Source organism: Oncorhynchus gorbuscha, linkage group LG10, assembly GCF_021184085.1.
Source record: "Oncorhynchus gorbuscha isolate QuinsamMale2020 ecotype Even-year linkage group LG10, OgorEven_v1.0, whole genome shotgun sequence".
NCBI classification, from domain to species: Eukaryota; Metazoa; Chordata; class Actinopteri; order Salmoniformes; family Salmonidae; genus Oncorhynchus; species Oncorhynchus gorbuscha.
Genome location: NC_060182.1, coordinates 71272066 through 71296192, shown reverse-complemented (window position 1 = coordinate 71296192; position 24127 = coordinate 71272066). Strand labels below are relative to the sequence as shown.

The 24127-nt window shown below is 41.9% G+C and overlaps 1 protein-coding gene across 2 annotated transcripts; it reads right to left on the bottom strand.

Moving 5' to 3' along the window:
- Positions 1-322: 322 nt before the first annotated feature.
- On the bottom strand, positions 323-6326 carry otx2b (orthodenticle homeobox 2b). 2 transcript variants are annotated; one of them, XM_046364565.1, is made up of 5 exons: positions 6006-6326; positions 3644-3689; positions 2967-3182; positions 2375-2526; positions 323-1907 (listed from the first exon to the last, which is right to left on the bottom strand). In XM_046364565.1, the coding sequence occupies exons 3-5, from the start codon at positions 3061-3063 to the stop codon at positions 1287-1289; spliced, it is 870 nt and encodes a 289-aa protein (XP_046220521.1). In that variant the 5' UTR covers positions 3064-3182; positions 3644-3689; positions 6006-6326; the 3' UTR covers positions 323-1286. The 2 variants fall into 2 exon arrangements, with proteins under 2 accessions (XP_046220521.1, XP_046220520.1); XM_046364564.1 differs by lacking the exon at positions 3644-3689.
- Between the last annotated feature and the right edge of the window lie 17801 nt (positions 6327-24127).

Here is a 24127-nt window from a genome sequence, read left to right as displayed (position 1 = left end):
ATTCCAATAAATTGAATTATGACTCCTATGAGGATCATTATCAGCTAAATGATCATTATCAGGCTAATAATGGGGGCAAAGAAAATGGGAGTGTCCTCCTGTTAGAAATGCCAGGGCAGATTTTTGGTCCCATTCCGCCCCTGATTCAAGGTGAGGGGACATACAGTACATATAAGACCTACTTACACAAGTTTAATCCATATTGGTCCAAGGATGACCTTGTAAAATACATAAATATGATAATCAACACACACACACACACACTCACACACAGTCAATAGTGAATCCATATTAAGTTAATTGATAAATGGGGGAAGGGGGGTCAGATCACAGGACCTTTATTCATGTCTGTTCAGCGGTGGGGTCACACCATCTTTGGAGCCATGTTATAGGTATCCACAATCAGCGTGTGATCAACGCGCAAATCTAGAGAGCTTCTTTTCCAGTATCACCTCAGATGTTCGACCATGGGTTTGGACAGTCAGGTTGTCTCTTGCAATAATTATTATTTTCTCATTATCCATTATTTTTTTTGTTGATCAAAAAGTTACAAATCTATTAAAATCACAGCAGAGAGTCATCGCTGATGCGAGGGAGCTCACAAATTGCATACAATACAACAGATCACAGTTTCGAAGGCTAGCACAGATTTAAAAAACAAACACATATGTACCATTTATATAAGACACACACTGATTGTCTCTTAGAAACTACATATTGATTCCTTATAAACACTTTTTCTTAAATAAAGTAGTGCATCCATGTCGCCTGGGGTGCGCGCAGTCCACACACCATCCTGATGAGTCTCTCTACCAATAGGTCTGCAAGTTATAAGGCTTAAACGAAGCCTGTCCATCCAAAGCTCTTAACCAAAAGATCCGCTCCTCTAGCAGTGTTGTTCTGGGATAAGGATTTGTTCCCTGGCTGTGATGTACCATAAAGTACTAAGGGTCACCTCCGAGTTTTCCTTAAATTAACCAACAGGTGTTGTAAGCATAGAGGCACACACTGACAGACATACGTGTGAGAGGGCTACAACCTGTGAGGTTAATGAAAATAAAGTCTCTTAGCCAAAGCTAAAATAAATTCTAAATTCTCCTCTACAGGCTGGGGCCAAACATCATGCCAACAACGCGAGGCGCCACCGACAGCCCCCTCTCTCTCGCAGTTCCTTACCGACGACATGAATATTCAGTATTTTAAGCATATATCTTATTGAAGGATGTCAGAGCTATATGTTTGATTTATCATTGTCTTTGTTTGAATAGTTTACACATTGTTTTTTTTCACAGGACTTGGAATTTCCAAGATGAAGTCTGATCTTTATAATCCAAACAATCTGCATTGAAGTTCAGTTTCCAGGATGCCGCTTGGTCCTTATAATCCAAGCAGTCCGCCGTGGAGTTGAAGCCTAGCCCCGAGGCTCCGTAGCTCTGAGTGGAGAGGGACGCAGGGGACTGGCTCAGATGGCTTGTGACAGCGTTGGTGCTCATAGGACTGAGTGTCGTCCCTGGGCCAGACAGCTGGTGATGCATGGGAGTAAGGTAAGAACCACAGTCCATTCCGCCGAAGTATGACGTTGATCCGCCATAGCCTTGGCTGTATCCCGAGGCCTGTGTGTAGGTCATTGGGTATGATCTTTGCATGCAGGAAGAGGAGGTAGAGAGAGGGTCAGCCATCGGAGAGATAGAGGCTGGACTCCAGATAGATACCGGTGCGGTGCTGGTTGAGATGGTCGGGACGGAAGTACTTGAGGGCGGTGTGAACTGGCCACTCGCCCCGCTTTCAGAGCTCGCTTCCCTGGCTGGAGAACTCTTCTTTTTGGCTGGTCGCACCTTGTTCTGGCCCCCGTTCTGCTGCTGCTGTTGCTGCTGGCGACACTTTGCCCTTCGGTTCTTAAACCAAACCTAAAAAAAAGACAAAATAGCAAACACAGTTAACCACCCAAACAGTTTAAGGCAGGCCATCTATTATATACAGTTTCCAAAATGTGACGAAAATAGGCATTTGACGCATAAACCAAAAAGTTCTTTATACACGTGTGAACCAAATAATGCTGAAAATATGTGTTGTGTTGATCATAGACTTTGGATATGCATTATTATACTGAAGTTGAAAAGCACTGGTCAACACTTAACTTTAAAAAAGTAGACTGATTAATCCATTAACTTTTTCAAAGGTTCTCTTTATGAATGCTATGCCAATATTTGTTATGACTATCTCTCTCCTCGTTTGAGTTGCCACAAACATAGGATATTTATTATTATTATTTTTAACCTTTATTTAAATAGGCAAGTCAGTTAAGAACAAATTATTATTTTCAATGACGGTCACAGGGTTATATATAGAATGTTTTGCGTTGGTCAACATTCACCTGTACACGAGACTCTGGTAGGTTGATTTTTAGTGCTACTTCCTCGCGCATGAATATATCAGGATAGCGAGTTTTGCCGAACAGTGCCTCCAAAATGTCAAGTTGGGCGCGTGTGAAAGTCGTCCTTTCTCGTCTCTGCTTGCGGGGTGTCGCTGTTGAAAATAAACAGATGCATAACTTAATTTCATGTGGGTAGAATTAACATTTTAACAGAAATTATTGAGACAACTGGGAAAGAATTGTAATTCCATTTTAAATGTAACTTATAAAAACGTTATTTCACATGTATTTGCTATCCAGAGCTAAGACGAATTCAGGACCAATGACACGTTACAAACATTTAATGAAAGAAGATTTTTAAAGTCAGTACTACAGAATGCAACAGTTAGTTGACGTCTTCCCTCATTGCAACAATATAATTACGCATTATTAGCAAGAACCCATTGGCATGTTTTTGTAATTAGATGCATTAAAGCTTTAGCAGGCTATAGAGCTACGTGATTTGATCCTAATTGGAATATTTAATCAAATGAAGAGTTGACATAAATGATTAAAGCATCCATGCGCACGCGTAAAAAGTTCTGAAACCCACCTGGATAGCCTACGGATGGATGCAGAAGGTCCATTCCGGATGTCGTTAAGCTCAGTCCGTTGACTGTGTAAGGTGGTTGCTTCAGATACGACATCATGCTAATGTTGGACTGGGGGGTAAAGTTGGAGAAAATGTTGAAAATTGGGTAAGGCCCGTAGATGTCCTTGGTTGTTTATCTGTTCTTTTTCTCACTGCCTCGATTTTGCCGCTGGATGCCTGTTCCAGAAATCACAATAAGATAAGACATTTAGTAAAGCAAGTTGCATTCGGTTTAAATAGCATTCGATGGACTCAGCGCTGTGATCACTTGGGAAACAATATTATCCAGCCGCAGTGTGTTCTTAAAACAGTCCCAGACCCCCAGCTGTCCCTTTGAGCTTGGCTCATCTTGACAAACGTTGCCCCCCCCCCTCCCCGGCCAAAAAAGCAACATCCTATAATAGCAACAAGTTCTCTCAAAGAAAAAAACACAGTCGCTCAAATGCACACACACTGGGAATCAGCTAGGACCACAATTTACATAGAACCCAACTAATTGTGTCAAATATAAGGGAATTGATGGGGGCCGAGACAAAGACACCGTAGACCCGACTGATAACAAACCCCCTTGGCGAAAAGTAGCTAACAATGCAGTGAATTTATCAGGACCATTTTGTACATTTAGGTATTTCACTAACCTAAGCTTTTCACTCTGCCTCTTGGTTTTGTCCGCACCAGTAATCGCTGTAAATGTGAATAGGGTGTCATTAAAGTGTGAAAACAGAAGTCTACTTCAGCTAACAACTTAAAACTTGAAGGGAACTCGACTGTGCCCAATAGGTTCTTCACCATTTCCATCCTAATTAATTGCTCTCTGTAATTAGATTTCCAAGGTTGAATAACGTTCAGAAGGCAATCGAAATGTTTTGATAACGAGGCCATATGCTTAGGGGACTTGAGTTAACCAAACAGACAACCCCATTCCAAGTTATAGGCTAACTCCCCCTATCTCCCACTGTCAAAACGCCTCTTGACTCATTTAAAGGTACTAAAACCCATTAAAAAAAACCTTAGTACTGGGCTGGAGGACACATCAGCCCTGCCAGTCAAACTGTTATAAAGTCAACTCTTTAGATAAAGCTGATTCATGCAGGGCCTGGATTATAGGCATAGGTCCTTTTAATAGGCATAAATAATGTAATTTATTGCTAAATGCATGCTTTATTCATGCTATAACATTGGTGACGAATCAATGAAATCTCAAAATAATATTACACCGGAAAAAAATCCGTTTTTGAGTTTACAAATGAGAGCATACTTCGACCTACTTTAATGTATTCGATAGTATGCCACTTTCCACGTCAATGACTTTACAAATATATTTCAGATTTTAAATTAGGTTAATATATATCCAGGAGTATTTTTATTTATTTTATTTTACCTTTATTTGACTAGGCAAGTCAGGTAAGTCAGGCAAGTCAGAGCATCTTCATAAAGATTGAACAATTCAATGATATTGAAATATTTCTACCTGGAAAACCGTCTTAAATTCAATGTGTGGTGACCCACACCCTTATCCCCTCTGTGTCTCTTGAGTTGCATTTTTGAATATCCATCCAACGTTGTTTTTTTATATATATATTTTTACCTCCACTCAATCTGTCACTCTTAAAACAGACATCGTATAGCAGTTGCACACCCGTTCAATAATAATGACCCTGTCCAATAATTAATTCTGATACATTTTTTTGTTGAGTAATTAATTAGATAATCCGGGTGGCACGCGCACCCTAATTACAGGACGCTATCCTCAACTCTGCACAGCATTCGGTCATAATAATTCTGCAAACTGACGAAAATAAGTGTTAATAAAAATACATAGGTTCCTCTATTTTTTGTAATATCCATATGGCATGCAGAATCATGATAGAACAATTCATAACACGTTTTTCGTTGTAGTTAGCCATATGGATAATGGAAACAAATCCATTTACAGGCGTATATATGCTACATTTTAGCCTAGCCTCTAGGCTATATTTTTTAAAGAATATATTGACTATTAAATTAGCAGATAGTGTTGTTTTTAGTCTACTCAATTGATATTAAAGTGTTAGAAAAATATTCACTTTTAGAATGGGAATTGGACTTTTTGATTTCTGACTTCTGATTTCAAACAAAACATTTTTTTAAGCAAATGTGTGCAATTTCTTTTGAAGCTGTTTGCCACGAATAATATAGCATAAACCAACGAAAACAGCTCTGTATAAAAAAAGTGCAACATTTCTGCAATGCAGGCTATATTTGAGAGAATTGCCACGATCCTCCCGCGTGCCTTGTCCCGCCTGGTTGTTCCATGGAGGACTGAGCGGGGAGGGAGTTGTTGTACCTACAGGCAGAGAGAGGCTTCACTACACGCCTTATCAATTATCGCCCTTTGTCTCCATGCATTTTCACACAAACTGAGAGAGTTAACTGGAATGCAGATTGAACAAAGTCATCTGAAGTGTCGAACAAACATTAGCTATTCCATTTTTTATAAGCTAATATTCATTTTGAAGAACATTACGGCTCAAATTATTGGCCTAACTTGGATTTAAATGTAGCTACAAACTAGCACTGAGTTTAAAAACTATCAAATTCATTGGCACGTAGAACAGAAACTGTGTCTTAAAACTGTTTCCAGTGTCCTACAGTAGGCTTCACATTGAAGATCCATATACAATAGTCACCGGAGTGTTCAGTGGGCTAATGAGTTTAGTTAGTCGATTACCATGTGTCAGGACGTTTCGCTCTTTCTCCTGGATAAATATGACCGTAAATATGCTATACAAAACAGTAACCTAATACGGCCTAATACACACTTTTATTTATTTTATTGTTATAGGCAATTTTTTCTGCGGGATGTTTCCTGTGGGATGTCGCCTGTATAGCATATAGGCTAATAGGTAGCCTATTCATCATTTTGTCCTATAATTACGACTCTATACCTATAATAATGATAACCTCTACTACTAATAATAATAATCATAATAATCATAATAACAATACATAGCAACTTACTCAGGATTGTGGCCGGAGAAGATAGTTCTTTGTCCAATCCTTTCCTTGAATCAAATATCTCTCTCTATAATTTCGAAATCCTATAAGATAACCAATCAAAAGTAACTGTCGCTTTGGATATATTAGAATAAAAAGACCGACAAAACTTTCATCTTTAACACTTGCACCATTGTATGGTAGAGTGCAAACGCGTTTATGTTGGTAAAATACATACGGTTATAATTTGTTAGTCTGTTCTGAGTGAAGTTGCTGAGTTGGATTTGTAGAAAGGTCTGGCCAATGAGAACGTCTGGAGCACTCGGAGATGGGGGTCTGCCTCTCTCGCGGGGAAATTTGCTGAGAAGCAAATGTCGCCAGCTACTTTTTGACGCAAACTCCTCAGCCAATAGCAGGGAGGGGGCGACTGACAACATTCTCATCCCCGAGCTGACAGTAAATTAGTAATAAAACCTCAAATTCACAGGGCTGGGAATCTTAGCAAAGGAATAGGAACAGTTGTTTACCTGCATCACGACTCATTTGAGTGGTTAGTGGACAGAAGACATTTAACCATTTCGTGAATATACATTATTGACGTCTGTTTAGCACATATAACAATTTTGATGTAAAAGGTTCCCAATCATGGTAAAAAGGAAACTACTCCCACGATTCATAAATGGTTCCAGATCAGTGGGCAAGATAAAAGCAATATCCACAGCCTGTTCATCTCCCGAATGATGACTAATAACAAGAACTAATAACAACATGGAGCACTCCTGACGAATCCATGACAATTCTGGGGCCATGACAAAAACCGTCCTAGCGAAAAGCAAGCGCTCCAAGTGGAGGCTAAAACACGGTTCTCTCACATTCCATTGCGTAGCAAGGGGGGATTTGGGGAGTCTTATTTCCTTATAACTATGCTTCCATCCACAGAGCGGCCGCTTCGATCAAGTTGATTTACCAAAATTCAGCCAGGATAGGGAAGACGAGGCAGACTAACCAACAATTTGGGCCTCATATATTATTGCCAGATGTAATAATAATTCCTGTTGGCTTATTAAAAAAAATGAATAGATTTAAATATCCAGCCATGTTAACACATGATGTCGTGGTTGGAACACATCAGAGAGAAGACCATCCCTGCAGGAGTTGGGTGATATCCCACTTAAATTAGTGGATGCATATTTACAGCAACCTTGACATGACTGGAGAACTCAGTGGACCACATGCACTTCAGGATAAAATCAAGGCAGACTGTTTTTCTCTCTCAAAGGTATAGTTCTTTTAAATTAATGTTTAATAATGAAAACGTCATTTTTTCCCCAAAATGTATTTCCTATGGCTTACATTTTGAATGATCGGTTCACAACAATTTGTGATATGTGTAAATAATAATAGGTTGAATTGCGTTATGGAATCCCTCTACAAAAAAACACATTTATTTTGTCCATAGCTCACATAAGTTATCTTCATGTATATTATTATTATTATAGTTGAATAGGGGCTTTAGTTGAATAGTTCATAGAACAGAAATGGTAACTGATTCCCGCCATTGATATTGACTCAAGCCACAACTAATAGCCTACGTCACCTGAACGTTAAACCTGTATACACACAAAAACAATATGCCGGGGGTTTTGTCACGGCTTGGTAAATGTATCATCTTAAAAGCTTTGAGGAACACACACACACACACACACACACACACACACACACACACACACACACACACACACACACACACACACACACACACACACACACACACACACACACACACACACACACACACACACACACACACACACACACACACACACACACACACACACACACACACACACACACACACACACACACACACACACACACACACACACACTGGCATACCCGCTCACTTCAAACAGATTTGAATATTGATTTAGATTTATCAACAGAGACAGACCCGTGAGTTTTATGAATCGTCAGTTGCCTCTCTGGCAGTCTTTTTAGATAGCCTAGGCTATGTCAAAAGTGCAGTATTTCATCGTTAGACCGATGTTTACGCTTTGAAAAGCTAAAACATATCGACTAATGCAAAAATCAATGTCATTTCTTTTGACAAACTTTGATGAACGGAAATCGTAGTGGATCACGCCCTCTAGATTTGTTTTCTACCAACCTTCAGTTCCGGACTCATCATATCTGCATCTCAACTGGAGCAAAGTTTTCAACGTGTGATCTAATTTATGACCGGGATTTCTTCAGTCTACAGCCGCTCTCTGTCCATGAGGGATGGCGCATGACAAGGTGTGAGGTTTACTACTGTTTATAGGCGTACTGTATCTGTATTTATTTAGTTATTTTTTCACTATGTTTTTGAAGCCAATTAGAACTTTTCATGTGTTAACATTACTGATTTGTGACTGGCCCGGGGTGCTTTTGGATATGGTAACTTTTTTAAACAATATAGGCTATGTGTTTATCCGTCTACCCATTAATGAAAGTATGCTTTCAAAGTGGTCCGTCTCTCTTTTGTACCTGCCTCTCCTTAAATTCAGGATCTTTCTGAAGCATGTTGCATTAAGCCATATCACACAGAGATCATGACAAAATATATTGCTAAAACAAACTACATTTACCAGCTTTAAAAAAAAAATAGGCTATATTGAAATCTATACAGATTTTGAGGCCTAATTTACTGTATGCCATTTCGTTTATTAAGCTACATAGAGAATTATTAGCTCACATATACTAAAATAATAGCCTGATCATATAGGTAGCACGAGCTGTCTCTAACCATCTAGCTATCAAATAACGCACAGATTGTTTACCTGTGTGTGTTTAATAGCCTAATACTTTACAGTGCTGTGTGGGAAATAATTGTGCGTAATACCGTTATCTGTTGGATCTCGCTTGCCCCTCGCCGTTTAAATTGTTACATTATTTATAAAATTCTAAACACCAGCCCTCCTCAGGGACTTTCTATCTTAAAAGGAGGACGACGTTAAAGCGAAAACGAGTTAACGCCTCTGGCAATCAGCACTCCCACTGACTCACGGCTAATTGGCGACGACGATGTCTTTTATCTGTGCCTCTGGTAAGTGAACCCTCTGGGTTAAGAGTTGCGGGATTCAAATCCCACATTTAACACAATTTGGATGTATGAATCAAACTCTACCTATACCAATTCTTCTTTCTCGTGTCATCTTTTCGCGCTATGATTTAGGCCTACCACTTAACATTGTAACCTCAATCTTGTTTAACCAATTATTGAAACCCCTTAGCCTTCTCACATGCATGTGCATCTATGCCAATCATCACCATCACGAAGCAACTTTAAAATATATACATTTACACCGTGTTAAATTTACACAAATGCAACTTCCTTTTCATGAAAAACGATTATACATTTTCAGATGTGCATGCACTCTCTCGCTCCATCTCTCTCTCTCTCTCTCTCTCTCTCTCTCTCTCTCTCTCTCTCTCTCTCTCTCTCTCTCTCTCTCTCTCTCCCTCTCTCAGATGCACAGTCCTACACACATTTCTTTTTTTAGACAAGAATAGAACAAACAGACAAACAAATACATACATAGGCTACACACACAATTAGCCTACATTCATCTATCTGCACTTCACTGTTTTGTCATGTCGAGCATCACTTTCGTCCTCGTTTGAAAATCCCGCATGACTGATTCAGTGGAATGTACGGGGAATTTATTCTGCGCCAAAACAATACGATCTGGTTCATATAAAAAAATGACAATCTCAGGATCAAGAGAAGACGTCGATAGTCTAGTATATTGAAGGATTTATATATGTGAATGAACTGCATACAATACCTTTTCTATATAAAAAATGAAATAGCATAATATAAGCTTTCTACTTCTATGAAATACATTTTATAAACATATAATGAAACAGAACGAATACAATAACTTTTCTTCAGAAATCTCCTTCATTCATCCAAGGATGCTTCATTTAGGAGAACCTACTAAACCATAAGGTTAGTTGTATATGCTCAATAAGTTGTGTATTCAAGAGAGTTCTTATATTGTCTTAAATATGTTATGCTGAGCATAATACAAATACAATAACACAGGTATAGTATAAGACTAACAACAAAATGGAAATGTACTTGTAAATATCATTCATTCAGAATGTTGGTAGACCCAGAAACATGTTGCTGTACATGGAACAACTTTTTCTGGTAGTTTGTGCAGTGCACTTTATATAAATATGAATGGGAGATTCTGAGTTTTTCAAGCAAGAATCATTTGTTTGAATTATGGTTATGTTATTGAGCAGTAGTTGGTGTAAAAAATGCCAGATGATTGATATGATTAGGCCTACAACAATTTATGTTGAGTAAGAGTAAAACAAACAAAAATCTAGAACACAAAGTTAAAGAAAATGTGGAGAGCACATTTAGTGTAGCTGTATATGGAGCTAGCCCTCCCTCTGTGACTTTGTGAGGAAAGAGAGGGAGGGAGAGATAGTGGGGCGAGGGAGAGAGAGGGGGAGAGAGAGAGATGAGCAGAAGAACAGGGATCATCACAAGCTGTATTGTAATGAGCTCAGCAGGTTTGATGGATGTACAGATGTAGGATCTTAATTTGATCACCCTGTTGCAAGAGAGCGTTCGTGCAATGCAGGAAATGGAAAACTTGTAGTGTATTTGACATTTAAAAAGTCTTCTGACATTTGTAATTTCAACATTGAAATTTCAGACTTGATTTTCCCTTTCGAAAAATGAATTAAATCTATTATAATCCACATAATAATTCACATTTCCTGTTGCTGCAGAATTATTTTCCTGCGGTAACAAACTGGCTCAAATTAAGATCCTACATCTGTACACGTGTTCTGGTCAAGGTGTGTTACACAGGGCTTCAATGGAAACCTTGTTTTATCTGCTATTCCCTTAAGGCAAAGTGGCTAACCCTTTGTGTAATGTAACATGTAACACTGACCTATGAGATCATCAAAACACATTCAAAGTGCTCCCCTGGGATTAGTGCGGGCAGGCCTTTTCACTGTCATTTTCTCAGTCTAATGGGAAAAATGCTGAGATGTACACTCTCCCTCCTGTGTGATATAGTGTGCTTGTTTTAAAATAATTCATATTGTAAATGAAATCCATGGGTCTGTATGTATCACTGGTATAATAATCATACTCTATACTAGACCTGTAGAATAACACAGTGTTGTTGAAGCTAAATGCTAGCTACCACATTTAGTCAGGATCAGCTGTGTGAGCTTTAGATGTCTTTGCTACAGAGAGATTGTCTTGCCTCTTGAATGAGTGTGAACAGATGGGTAGTGATATGGTGATAACATGGCTGATTCAGAGGGGTTGGGTTAAACGCGGAAGACACATTTCAGTTGAAGGCATTCAGTTGTACAACTGACCTTTCCTTTCCTTTTAATCCAACTCACTTTGCAGAAAACCGGAAGAGATGCTCTTGAAAAATTGCATCTGTTGTTGGTAGATGTTTATTTTCTGCTCAGTGTTAACTACACCTATTTTATTTCTAGGGCTGAATAGGAAATTGAAAACACCAAGTGTATCAGCATTGGTGTTCTCAGTCACTATTTACTTATCTTGGCAATCTGTTATCATTTGATAAAAGTATCGTACAATGGTAGCACTATAATAGTAATGACTGTATGGGCATTAGTCCTATAGAATATTATTTTCCTCCGTAAAACTGGATGGAGTGTCGGCTCAGCGTGTGTTTGCTGCTGCCGTTAGTATGGCATGCCTATTAATCAGTGCTGTAATTGTTTGTCTTGTGTTTGCACAGGGCTTCTGCAACAAACACATGGATTACATTTACTACACTCTCCTCCAGACCATCAATAAGTCAAGACCCGTGGAAATCCAACAAGGACAAATAATATAAAGATAACAATTCCTCTCTTACCACCCCCAAGATGAAGCCAGACTGATACTGTGCTTATGTTCATTAGCTCACTGTAAAATAAGCTGTGGCGTGCCACAGGCAAGTGTGCTTGGGCTTCTGTTATTCCTGCTGTACATTAAAGATATCAAGGATGCTTTGCTCAATGTCACCCGTGTCTTTATGCAGATGACTCTGCACTCCTGGTGTTTCACATAAACCAAACCACTCTGGAGAGTATACTGAGTGCAGAGCTCACTAACATCAACAAGCTGTCTCCGCACCTCGGCAAAACAGAAGGAATTCTGTTTGGGTCCAAAATGAAACTAAGCGAGTCCTCAGACATCAGGGTACAGCTAGCAGAACAGGTACTCGCAGCCAGAACAGCAGTTCATTACTTAGGATGTACACTAGATGGCAACCTGGCAGGGGAGGAGTATGGCTACTAAGGTACTAGGTAAAGTGCTAGTGTAAAGGACATCACGCTGCTTTACACTGCGAGAGTAAGGGACATCACGCTGCTTGCTTAGTGTCGCGAGTGCCACTTCCTCCTGATTCGGCTCACACCGAGGCTTGAACCCAGGACCTGAAGCGTCTTACCAGTCGGCGACACGGAAAAGCTAGCTATTCGTTGGTGCAAGTGGGGAATCTTCAGGCTGAGGAGTATGTGCTACACCAGGACCAAATTCTTGGATATGTAGTCTAAGCTGTTGGAAAAAGATTCAAAGAAAGTGCTAGTGTGCTCATCCAATGTCCTTTTTTTATGCTAGCACCTTCTGGTTTGAAGGCTTAATAATCTACTAAAAAGCAAGCTCAGGATAGCCCAGAACAAGTTTAATCTGAGCCCACCTAGAGTACTCATATTGGTACCAGACAGTTTCAGGAGCTCAACTGGCTGCCCTCTAAGTCAAGGGTCACACAGACCAGACTTAGTCGGGTTCATAGGATCATTCATGAAGCAGCTCCTAGGTATTTTGTCTCACTTCCTTCCCCATTTTAGAGACTCATACAAACACAACAATAGAGCTAACTAACGTGTTGTGTGTAGAAGCCTGGCAGGGAAAGGTTCTTTTTTATATTCAGGAGCCTCTGAGTGGAATAGTCTGCCTCTGGTCTGTTAAAACTATTCCTACTCTGAGTAGCTTAAAAAGGAAGGTGAAATGCTGGTTAATGGATGTCCAAGTAGCCTTCTTTTGTCTATAGTGTGTGTATGTTGTTGTGCTCTCATATGACTAAGTAACTATATTGACTTGCTATTTTAGCTTCTGTTTTTTCATTTTGCCACATGCCATATTTGACAAATGCTTTCTTGAAAGAGGACCACAATTGAATTAGGTTGTAGACTTTCTTGTGTTTATATTCATCGATTCTTAATCATGTGCATCAATTTGAACATGTACTTTGTTTTTAAATATCCAATAAAAATAATAAAAAAGAACAGCAATGCCTCAAGATTAGCATTGAATGTAACTTATGAATATTATGATTTCTAAAATGAATGTATGTAATATCAAGATGTTTGATATTACATATATTTGATTTAAATCATGTCCCTTGCATTTAAAGTCAGTGTTTGTGTTTTTCACCAAGCGATGAGCCAGCCCCAGCAGTGTGGAAATAAAGATATCTATGTTGATGTAACTGTCAAGCAGCCTCTTCCTCTGCTCCCAGACATCCTGTGGACCTGGGTATACGTACATTCTCTCTCTCTCTCTCTCGCTCGCCCAGTGCTAGGCTAGCCCATTCTCTCTGCTGAGGTGTCTCTGTCTGTGCCTGGAGTGGTAAAACCTGCCCTGCAGACCGGACCTCTCCCATTTACAGAGTTCAAAGGAGTAAGAACTCAATGTGAAGGATTTGTTCAGGCTTATTTGGTAACCCAGGATTTGAATTGGATTTTGGGAAGCATTCTTAACACATTTGAAAATGTAACATTGTGTGATTTTGTGTGTAATCCCCATAATGCATTTAGAAATGGGCCAAGCGCACTCGTACAACTGTGACTATTTATGATTTCTATCAAATGGTTTCTTGTCTTGCCTCTTGGGGGCTAGGTAAGTGTTGGAGGGATTGGTGAGATCTCAGGCGTTGGGAGGGAGAGCCAGTTAAGTATGGATTCTTCCATGTTAACAGTCTCTCAGTGCTGTCTTGTTTCTCTGACCTGAATATGAAATGGGGGTCAGCCACCATGCTCCCTGAGGTATTCGCTCAGGTCTCCCAACAGCAGCGGAGCATTTAAACCCCAAGTGAATTATTCCTCCCTGGAAAGGAAGGTGAGATATATGCGCACACACACACACACACACACACACACACACACACACACACACACACACACACACACACACACACACACACACACACACACACACACACACACACACACACACACACACACACACACACACACACACACACACACACACACACACACACACACACACACACACACACACACACACACACACACACACACACACTTTGTGTCCCAAATATAATAATTGTTTTAAGATAGTGAAATATTTAATGTCATGGTCTCTACCCTGTATGAATACATTGTATGGCACTACTGTTAGGGGAGAATGAGAGAGAGAAGTACTCTTATGTCAGTCAGTCAGTCAGTGTTTGTACCTTGTCCAAACCCCACTTTGCTTTGACTGACACTTTGGCGATGCCCCCAGCTCCCTGCTTCGACTTCTCAAGTGTACCCCTGTTAGCCCTGACACTGCCAATTCCTCTCATGTCTTTAATATCTCTCTTTCTGCCCTCAGGTTTTGCCAGTCAAGGCTCCCCCATGATAGTTGGATGTTGTTGCCGTCACATTTTAGAGACAGTGCTGGTTGGGTGTTTGGGGTGTTCCAAGCCCCTGGCCTGTCTGAGATGGGATGGCTGGCCTGTCAATCAGCCCCTCCCCTATAATTAGGAGTGTAAACACAGAAGTGGCCCAGCCTGGGAGGGAGGGTAGGGGGGAACAACCGGCTCCTGTCCTGATGTTACTTGAGCTGTTAGGCTCATCTCCCTCTCTCAACTTACCAAGTCCAAATAAAGTAGTACTGTTGCTCACATTTTGTAAGATCTAGAAGAGACTGCCATCAGTTCAGTTGTTGTATCATCATTGTTTGCTCTTTTGAAATGTTGCTGAAATTAAATGGATAGACCACAAAGGTGCTTTGTGTTTTATTGAACATGCTACAGATAATTTTATACAGACTGCTGGAGCAGACCACATGTTTTCTGAACAGTGCTATTTTTTATTTTTTTTAACCTTTATTTAACTAGGCAAGTCAGTTAAGAACAAATTCTTATTTTCAATGACAGCCTAGGAACTGCCTGTTCAGGGGCAGAACAACCTTGTCAGGTCAGGGGTTTGAACTTGCAACCTTCCGGTTACTAGTCCAACACTCTAACCACTAGGCTACCCTGCCGCCGTCTCTGAAGGCGATGCTGGGCTGGTACACACCTTTGAGTAGTTAGTAGTAATTCTCTTCTTCCATTTGAATTTGCTCTGGAACACAACAGTTAAGGATATGTACAGTACATATTTAGGTGACTGTTAAGAAAGAATCAAAGAAACAGTTATCCTGTCCTATATGCCTGCATACCTAGACAGGACCTCTTCAATGCCTGACCGGAATCAATGAAACAGTTATCCTGTCCTATATGCCTGCATACCTAGACAGGACCTCTTCAATGCCTGACCGGAATCAATGAAACAGTTATCCTGTCCTATATGCCTGCATACCTAGACAGGACCTCTTCAATGCCTGACCGGAATCAATGAAACAGTTATCCTGTCCTATATGCCTGCATACCTAGACAGGACCTCTTCAATGCCTGACCGGAATCAATGAAACAGTTATCCTGTCCTATATGCCTGCATACCTAGACAGGACCTCTTCAATGCCTGACCGGAATCAATGAAACTATTCCACAGTTATATATCCTGCTCTCCTTCCCTCCTGGCTCACCTCTCCTCACCTCTCCTCTCCTCTCCATCTCCTGGTTGCTGAGGGGATTGGATAGTGGCTAGTGGAATGCAGTGTGGGCTGGAGCTGCAGACTGGGACAGGCCCAGGGGGAGCGGAGCACCATAGCAGCCACCGCCACTGCTCCGGTCAGGCAGGGAAGCTGGCTGTGGGAATGCCGAGAAAAGGAGACAAGGAATTTCACAGGAGAGACTGCCAGAGAAATGCCATTCGGGTAGTGATGAGAGAAACCGAGAGAGCGAGGGGAAGAGGAGAGGGAGAGGAGCAGGGCCAATTGAAATGCACTTGGGTTCTACACTTGTAAGATACCTAGTGATGGGCCAGTAGCCTGATGAGGTGGTGCAATCCCCCAAACGGAGAACCGTAGATTAGTCTTTATTCATCTCAGGTCTGGAATCAAAACTAAATATGGTCTGTTTTAAACAAACACACTAAATGCCTGGGGATTTGAGACTAACTTTCTGTCACATTTGACTCCATTATAAGCCATTCATAATAATATATGCCACTTAGCAGACATTTTTATCCAAAGCAACTTACAGTCATGTGTGTACACATTTTACATATGGATGGCCCTGGGAATCAAACCCACAATCCTGGCATTACAAGCACCATGCTCCACCAACTGAGTTATATAGGCCACGCTTTATCTGCATTGTATTGATCACCATCCCTCACAACTGACCACACGTTTTTCTGGCGGTGCCCATTTGTATGTACAATTTAGTTTTCGGTGTGTTCATTTGGTATTAATAGTGTCAATGTGTAGGCCAACATGCGGCAGAGGGAGGGGGAACGAGAAGGCCCAGTGTAGCCTAGCTAGCCTACTGGCCAAAGCCATGGAGGTGCCCAGAGAGACATGCTGCAGCATCATGGTCCACAGCATGGTAAGACATGGGGCAGATGGGTTCAGTGTAGCAGCACAACCTCCCTCTTATCCTCCCAAATGTGAGGCAGCAGTGGTGGGAAAGGCACAGTGTGAGAGGGAGCCTGGGATCAGAAAGGCTGTTGGGGAGGGAGCAGGGGCTGAAAGTAGTTGGAGGGGGGTGTGGGGGTCATAGGTTTTGGGGTGGAGCGGGAAAGCCAGTCTCCCCTGTCACATCCCTTTGAAATCCCAGTGCAGGGGCACGAGTCCAGGGAGGAGTGGCGGTGTGGCCCAGCGCTGGACAGACAGGCAGTCACCGCTCTGGGCCATGGTCCAGCTCGCCTTGCCTCTCCCAACCCCATTCACCCAATCCCAGCCCACCCTGTCTGGCCCAGCCCTCAGTGGACAGGCTGGAGCCCTGCACGGTGGAGTCCCAGCCTCAGTGAGGCTCTCCGAGCTCTTCCAGTGATGGGGATGCCGCAGAAGACATGAATCCACTTTTCCTTTCTCCCTTTCCTGTTCCTCCTGTCGTCCTGTTGTCCTACTGGGCCCAGGCCCTTGGATGGGGCCCAGTAGAGTCTGCTGGTGATGATAACCCCCACCTCTCCACCAGGCCACTCTGCCTCCAGGGCCTGCCCAGCGCAGGACCACACATCCCCATGGCAACAGTGGCAGGCCCTTGTGAGTCCACACAATGTGAGTGGGCATTGCGCCAAGGGCGGCCAAATTGGAATGAAGGAGAGTTTTTTGGGGGGAAAACAACTCCCAGGAATACAGAATCTTTATTATTCCTTCACTATGTCCCAGTATTATTTTTTGGACCCTCTTGAAAGAATGTCACAGACTCTAATATAAGTGTCCATTTGTTCAAAATCAGTGTGTGAAATCCTCCTGGTCTTTGTTTGAAATCGGCTTTGACCATGAGACCTATGCAATGTCATTGTGAGGCGCTCTCTATCTGTTCCATGCCGCTCACTCTCCCTCTGTCATCTATCTTGAGGCTGGGATATTTGATTTGCTTTAGGTTATTTTCAATTTCATAACTGTTGTGCAGAGAGGAGCATTTCTAAAAGCAGCCCCTTGGGTAGAGTTGACCTGATGCATTCCGGAGCATTCACTGTATATTTAAAGAGAGCTTGTCATAGCAATACTAAGCCTGCGCAAACACAAGTAGTTCAATGACATTCACAGCTACCACCTAAAGTTGATCCCCGCCCCTCTAAGCCATTAGGAAGACAGAAGTGTTTGGCTGGTGTTTACTGAAAGTGGATCTCTGCTGTTGGTTTTGTTGTTCTCTCCTCCCGACTGTCAACACTGCCTAGCTTCCCTTGACTAGTGTTAGGAGCTGGTGAGTATGTGGACCATGTGGTATATTTGCTGATAACAGGATTTACTCAAATTGTGACTCGCCAGTTGAGAAAGGTTAATTGGGAGTGCAGCTGGCAGAATGGCCACAGGCAATAATTATTAGTGTAAGTTGCTTTATTATTTAGTCGTGCTAATTAGGCATTAACTGTGTCTGTTGCCTTTGGATCACCACTTCAATCGCATGTCATATTGCATTAAGTTCTCTTTGACAGCCATTTATCACTATAGTAAAGTAAAGCTGTTTTGTAGATGTCCTTAGCCTATTTATTATTATGAAATGTATATTTTTTGAAAATATTGATACAGAAAATTAGATAAGAGGATTTGAGCGAAATGGAATGTCTCTCCTCTCGTTTTGTTCTTCTGTGAAGAGTACTTCACATTTCAGTTTTTAGTGTTTAGGTGCTTTATGTGAAAAAATTACATGTTTAGCAGGATTACCTAATATTTCTCACAGCTGATATTGTTTGTGTATTGTTTTCTGCAAAGGCTGTAGGCCAATCTCACACAGTATTCCACTCTGTCACAGCAATTAATCCACAGCTACCTAGTCAGACATGTGTAGTGGTTTGTTTTTGTCCTGAGTGTTTCGATGTGCCCACAGATGGAGATGAAGCTGGCATGGGCCTCGCATATACTATAGGTGAGACAGAGATGGAGCAACAGAGAGAAAGCAATAGATTAAGGCATGTCATTGACCTACACTCTCATCAAATAGCCCTGTGCTGCTTATCTAGCTGCCATAGCCTCTGCAGAATCCCCAACAACCGGATGCTCCTGTTTTCAGGGGAAACAGAAAGAGAGTCTTTGACGCGACTTACGTTAAGATGACACTCCATCTTAACTCCTCCTCCACGTTTACTGGATTGGTTGAACAGTGCAGAAGAGTACCTCCCCCAACAGTTTTTCTTCGTCAAGACCATTATGTAGGGGATCTAGTTTCAGGCGTTTATTTTTATTTTATGCCACGGTTAAGTTAGGTTAAGCTGCCAGACACAAATTAATTTAGATGCCTGGAAAGGCTGCGATGCCCTGGACCCATCCCTGCTCCTTAGAGAAGAAAAGACACCAGCGGAGAGACTCTTCCAGGGAAGGGGGCAGGGGGCGAGAGAGGCCTTTTGATGGGTTTCAGTGGAGGGCAATAGAGGAGTCTGGAATAAGATGGGAGGGTGGAAAGGACACGGTTGAATGTGCTTGTCCGGCTATGATGACTAGATGGCTCAGCCACCACTGTGCCTCCGGCCTCCCCATCCCCTCCCTCTATACTCCCCCCCGGGACACTAGTGGATAGGGAGTGAGGGGGAGGCTTGGCTGACGTTTTATCTTCTCCCTGGCTCACCACAGATTCTTTCACCACATGCCCCCTCCCTAAATCTGTACCTGCTCATCCCTGGGTCTAGGCCTGCTTTACCGGGGGGCTCTTGATCAGTGAGCTGATGGAGAATCGAGCTCGTCACACACTCCAAATGGGATGGGATTGCCCAGGAGTTAAAAGGTGAGTGAGTAGGGATGGGGGTTAGCTACCAAACACCACCTCCATAATGAGACCCAGCAGCACTGTTTGGGATGGAGTTTACAGGGTGGAGGAATAGGGGTTTAGGGGGTTGTGGTGGCTAAGACTACATACACCTCAATATACTAGTTGGTCAATAAGGTGATAGGCAGGAAGAGGGATGGAGAGGAAGGGAGGTGGTCTTGTTTTCGGCTGGCACGTCGTTAGCCTCCCAGGGCTCAGGGGGAATATAGTCAGGCCGCTCTGCGTGCTTAACCCTCAGTCCTTGTTTGTGGGGTTCCAGGGGAGTGATGGACCCCTTCAGGAGGACAGGGTAACAAAACAGCAGCTTGCTGACAGGAGGGGTGAAAAGAGGGAGGGCGAGACACGAGATGAGGGGTTAAATAAAAACATACAGAGTCTCCCATCAGAGAGAAAGAGAGGCATTGTTTTGAAACTTCTGTATGTGTAATGTTAACTGTTAATTGTTATTGTTTATTTCACTTTTGTATATTATCTACCTCACTTGCTTTGGCAATGTTAACATGTTTCTCATGCCAATAAAGCCCCTTGAATTGAATTGAATTGAATTGAGAGGCAGGCGCTTGAAACAAAAACTTGGTAAGTGTTGGTTGGTATTGTGATCAAGTATCAGTGGTGACAATACAAACTTCTATCCCTCTGTTCACCATTTCTCCTCTCCTCCCCCACTCTCTCTCTCTACAGTAGAGCCCATTTTCTACTTCTTTATCCCTTTTAATTAGAAGGCAAATTCTGCAGCCTGGAGAGTCCTAATCCCCTACTGCACAACAATGCACGGAGTGGCTTTGAACCGCTGACCTGCAACCCTCATCCCCGCAAAATCACCACTACCCCCCCAGAGGACGAGTACCAAGGGGGGGGGGGGTAGTTTAGGTCCCCCATTGGACTTGCTTGGGGGAAGGGTCCAACTCCTGGTAAGCAAGCTCACATTGTAACAAGCGCACACATTGTAACAAGCACACATTGTACCCCAAATACACACACAGAGGAAATCCATGTCTATTTTGCTTCCTTATGATCATTATAGGAACAAGGTTACATAGGTGACACAAATGACTCAAACTGAAAAGGCATTGGGTCAGTCTACCTTGTAGAGAGAGTCTACTAGTCTGTTTCCTCTATTGATGTACATATATTAATGTCTCTCAATGTATGCAATGGATCCCATTGTGGTGATTCTTGTATTAGGAGCAGACAGTGTGTTTTTAAAAGACACATAATTGCCTACCTTTTAGGAAAATTAACAAGAAATAAACACTTTTCAAACATTAATTTAATGCTAAGTCCTCTTACATACATCTTGAGTTTCAGTGTGTACCTCTATTTCCATGCCATTAAATAAATTGGCCCACCCTTGCTCTTCCACACCCACTCTGACAATTAACATTGTACTAAGTGATCATTAACGGAGCAGAAAGTGTAATGAGAGTGATAAAGCTGTCAGCGCCTGTATCACTTTACCCCTCCTGTGTCATCTGGGGGAGAGAGGTCATCAGATAGCCACAGAGAGAGAGTGTGAAAATAAAGAAAGAGAGATAGCGTGAAAGAAAGAAAGAGAGTGAGGTACAGAGACATGGAGGATAAAAAAGGTTAAATGGACTGATTGGTGCTCTTGATTTATAGAGACCTAAAACACTGTTACATTTCGTGGGCTATTATCTAGACCAGTAATGGAAGCAAACCATACTGGGAGTGTCTGTGTCACTGTGTGTGTTCTACATTGCCTCCAGTGGCCATAACACAGTAGAGTCCGTTTCTGAACCTGACACAAATCAATTCTATCCCTGCTACGGTGGCAGTTGTTTATGTGTGACTGCCTGCCTGCCCTATATTTCCAGTCAAGAAGGTATGTGTATTTGAGAAGCAGAGGCCAGACAGTAAGGGTCTGTCAGTGGGAGATAGGTCATTGTTGCATGTATGCTGTTGCTGCTGCTGTGGATGAAATGAATTTCCATACTCATCTTTTGTTAGTGTGACATCAAACCATGAAGGAGAGAGAGGCATTGTGGGAGAAAAACAAAACTGGCCAAAGACAGACTGGGCTGAATAGATTGATATGAACAGTGTACTGTAGGCCAATGAATGAAGACTGAAGTGGGTTTTAGTAGTGTTTTTCTAGTTAACCCTTGCCATAAGCTAGGGTCAATGGGCTGTTTAACGTCCAATTCCTATTATTGTGGTAACAGCCTTATAGGAGAGCAGGTCTCCCTGCTCCTCTGTCTGGAATAGTCAACTGGAGACATTCTACCTGTGTCCACCTGTCATATTTCATTATTTACTGTCCATGATGTTGTGGTGATGATGTTGTCCTGCCTGGTCTAATAGACTAGATGCAACCTAGTAAATGTAAATGAGGGACACTTAAATTGGTATGTTATGTTTTGTATGGTTACATAAGACAGAAGTTTACTTAAAATGTCAGTAGGGTGGTTGGTTGGGGTGGATGTGTAGGTGTATAAAGTGAATGTTTAGCAACCCAAAGGTTGCGTGTTCCAATCTCATCACAGACAACTTTTGCATTTTATCAGCTTTGCTAACTTTTAATAGCTACTTTGCAACTAGTTAGCATGTTAGCTAACGTTCACCCTAACCTTACCCCTAACCCATCGCCTAGCTAATGTTAGCCCCCTAGCTAACATTAGCGTTAGCCACCTAGCTAACGTTAGCCACAACAAATTGGAATTCATAACATATCATACGTTTTGCAAATTCGGAACATATTGTACAAATTGCAATTCGTAACATATCATACAAATTGTAATTCATAACATACCAAACAAAATAAAATGGATATCCACAAATGAATACATACCATTCAAAACGTAACATACTAATTGTCCCGGATTTATATGTACTATGTTACGTCTTCATTTCTCTCGCTCTCTCTCTCTCTCTGCACCCTCTCTGTCATTCCTCCATCATCTCCTTCCTCTCTCTGGGAGACAATGTTGTCTTATAGGAATTTAAACAGAGTGCTACTGACATAATGAAAGATCTTTCAAAGGAAACAGATTACATGAAATAACTTTGTTTAACTCTCAAAATAATCATTGCCTAGCTAATTAACATTAATAGAGATGCCCTGAGCAGGGATAGGGGAGCGTGGGGGGGATTGGATATGGGGAGGGGGCATCCATTTCCCTTCTAATTTACCCAGAGAGCTGAGCGGATCTTTTCTCGCCTTCTGTCTCAATTAGTTACTCACGCTGTCAGTCTGTCTGTCACTTCATGGTGCGTCTCAACATGGAGTGGGCTGCCAGGATGAGCATTCAACATCTCAGAGCGTTGTGTTTCAGGGCGATAGTGTGGGTCACATTCTTGCTGAAGGCCACCATATTCTCTTCCTACCCAAGGGCAACATTTTCAGAAAGCTACTTACGTATTATTCTAATCCCTACTCTGCTTCTTTTCCAATGGCAAAAAATCTAGTTACCGTTTGGAGAAGCATGATAGAGCGACTTGATCAGGCATGAGTGTAAAATAGTTTAAAGGAGTTTTCATGGTTCAGTGTAACTGTGGCATAAGATGACAACAATGGTGTGCTTGTCGTAGATGCAGTAAAGAGATAAATGGAATTCGACCAATGCAATGGCAACGCCCCATACGTCTCCCCTTGTGAGGGAAAGATTCAGAATCTCCTCGTTGCCGCTCATCAAAATTAGTGTACATTTAGGCTATTGTTTATATGTATATTTCACACAATGTTGGGGTAAACATTTAAGGATAATGCTTGTTTGGATGTCAACCCCAATACACGTTCATGTCGCCACCACAAATGAACTGCATTACATTTAAAAAAAATGTCTTCATCTACCACCAACAATTTCTTTATGGCTAGCTATGCTACCAGCTTATACAATCGGGAGTTAGCATTGAGCAGATATTTTATTTAAACCCGATAAGGGACGGATTGAAATTGATGTGCACTACACAAGTATGTGGACACCCCTTCAATTTAGTGAAATTCGGCTATTTCAGCCACACCCGTTGCTGACGGGTGTATAAAATCAAGTACACATCCATGCACTCTCCATAGACAAACTTTGGCAGTCGAATGGCCTTACTGATGAGCTCAGTGACTTTCAACGTGGCAACGTCATAGGAAGCCACCTTTCCTACAAGTCAGTTCTTACCATTTCTGCCCTGCTAAAGCTGCCCCGGTGAAATGTAAGTGCTGTTATTGTGTATTGGAAACAACGGCTCAGCCATGAAGTCGAAGGCCACACAAGCTCACAGAACGGGACCGCCAAGTTCTGAGACGTGTAGCACATAAACATGGTTTGTCCTCGGTTGCAACACTCAGTTCCAAACTGCCTCTGGAAGCAACATCAGCACAAGAACTGTTCGTCGGGAGCTTTATGAAATGGGTTTCCATGAGTGAACAGCTGCACACAAGCCTAAGATCATGGTGGTGTATAGCTTGCTGCCATGGACTCTGGAGCATTGGAAACATGTTCTCTGGAGTGTTGAATTATGTTTCACCATCTGGCAGTCCGACAGATAAATCTG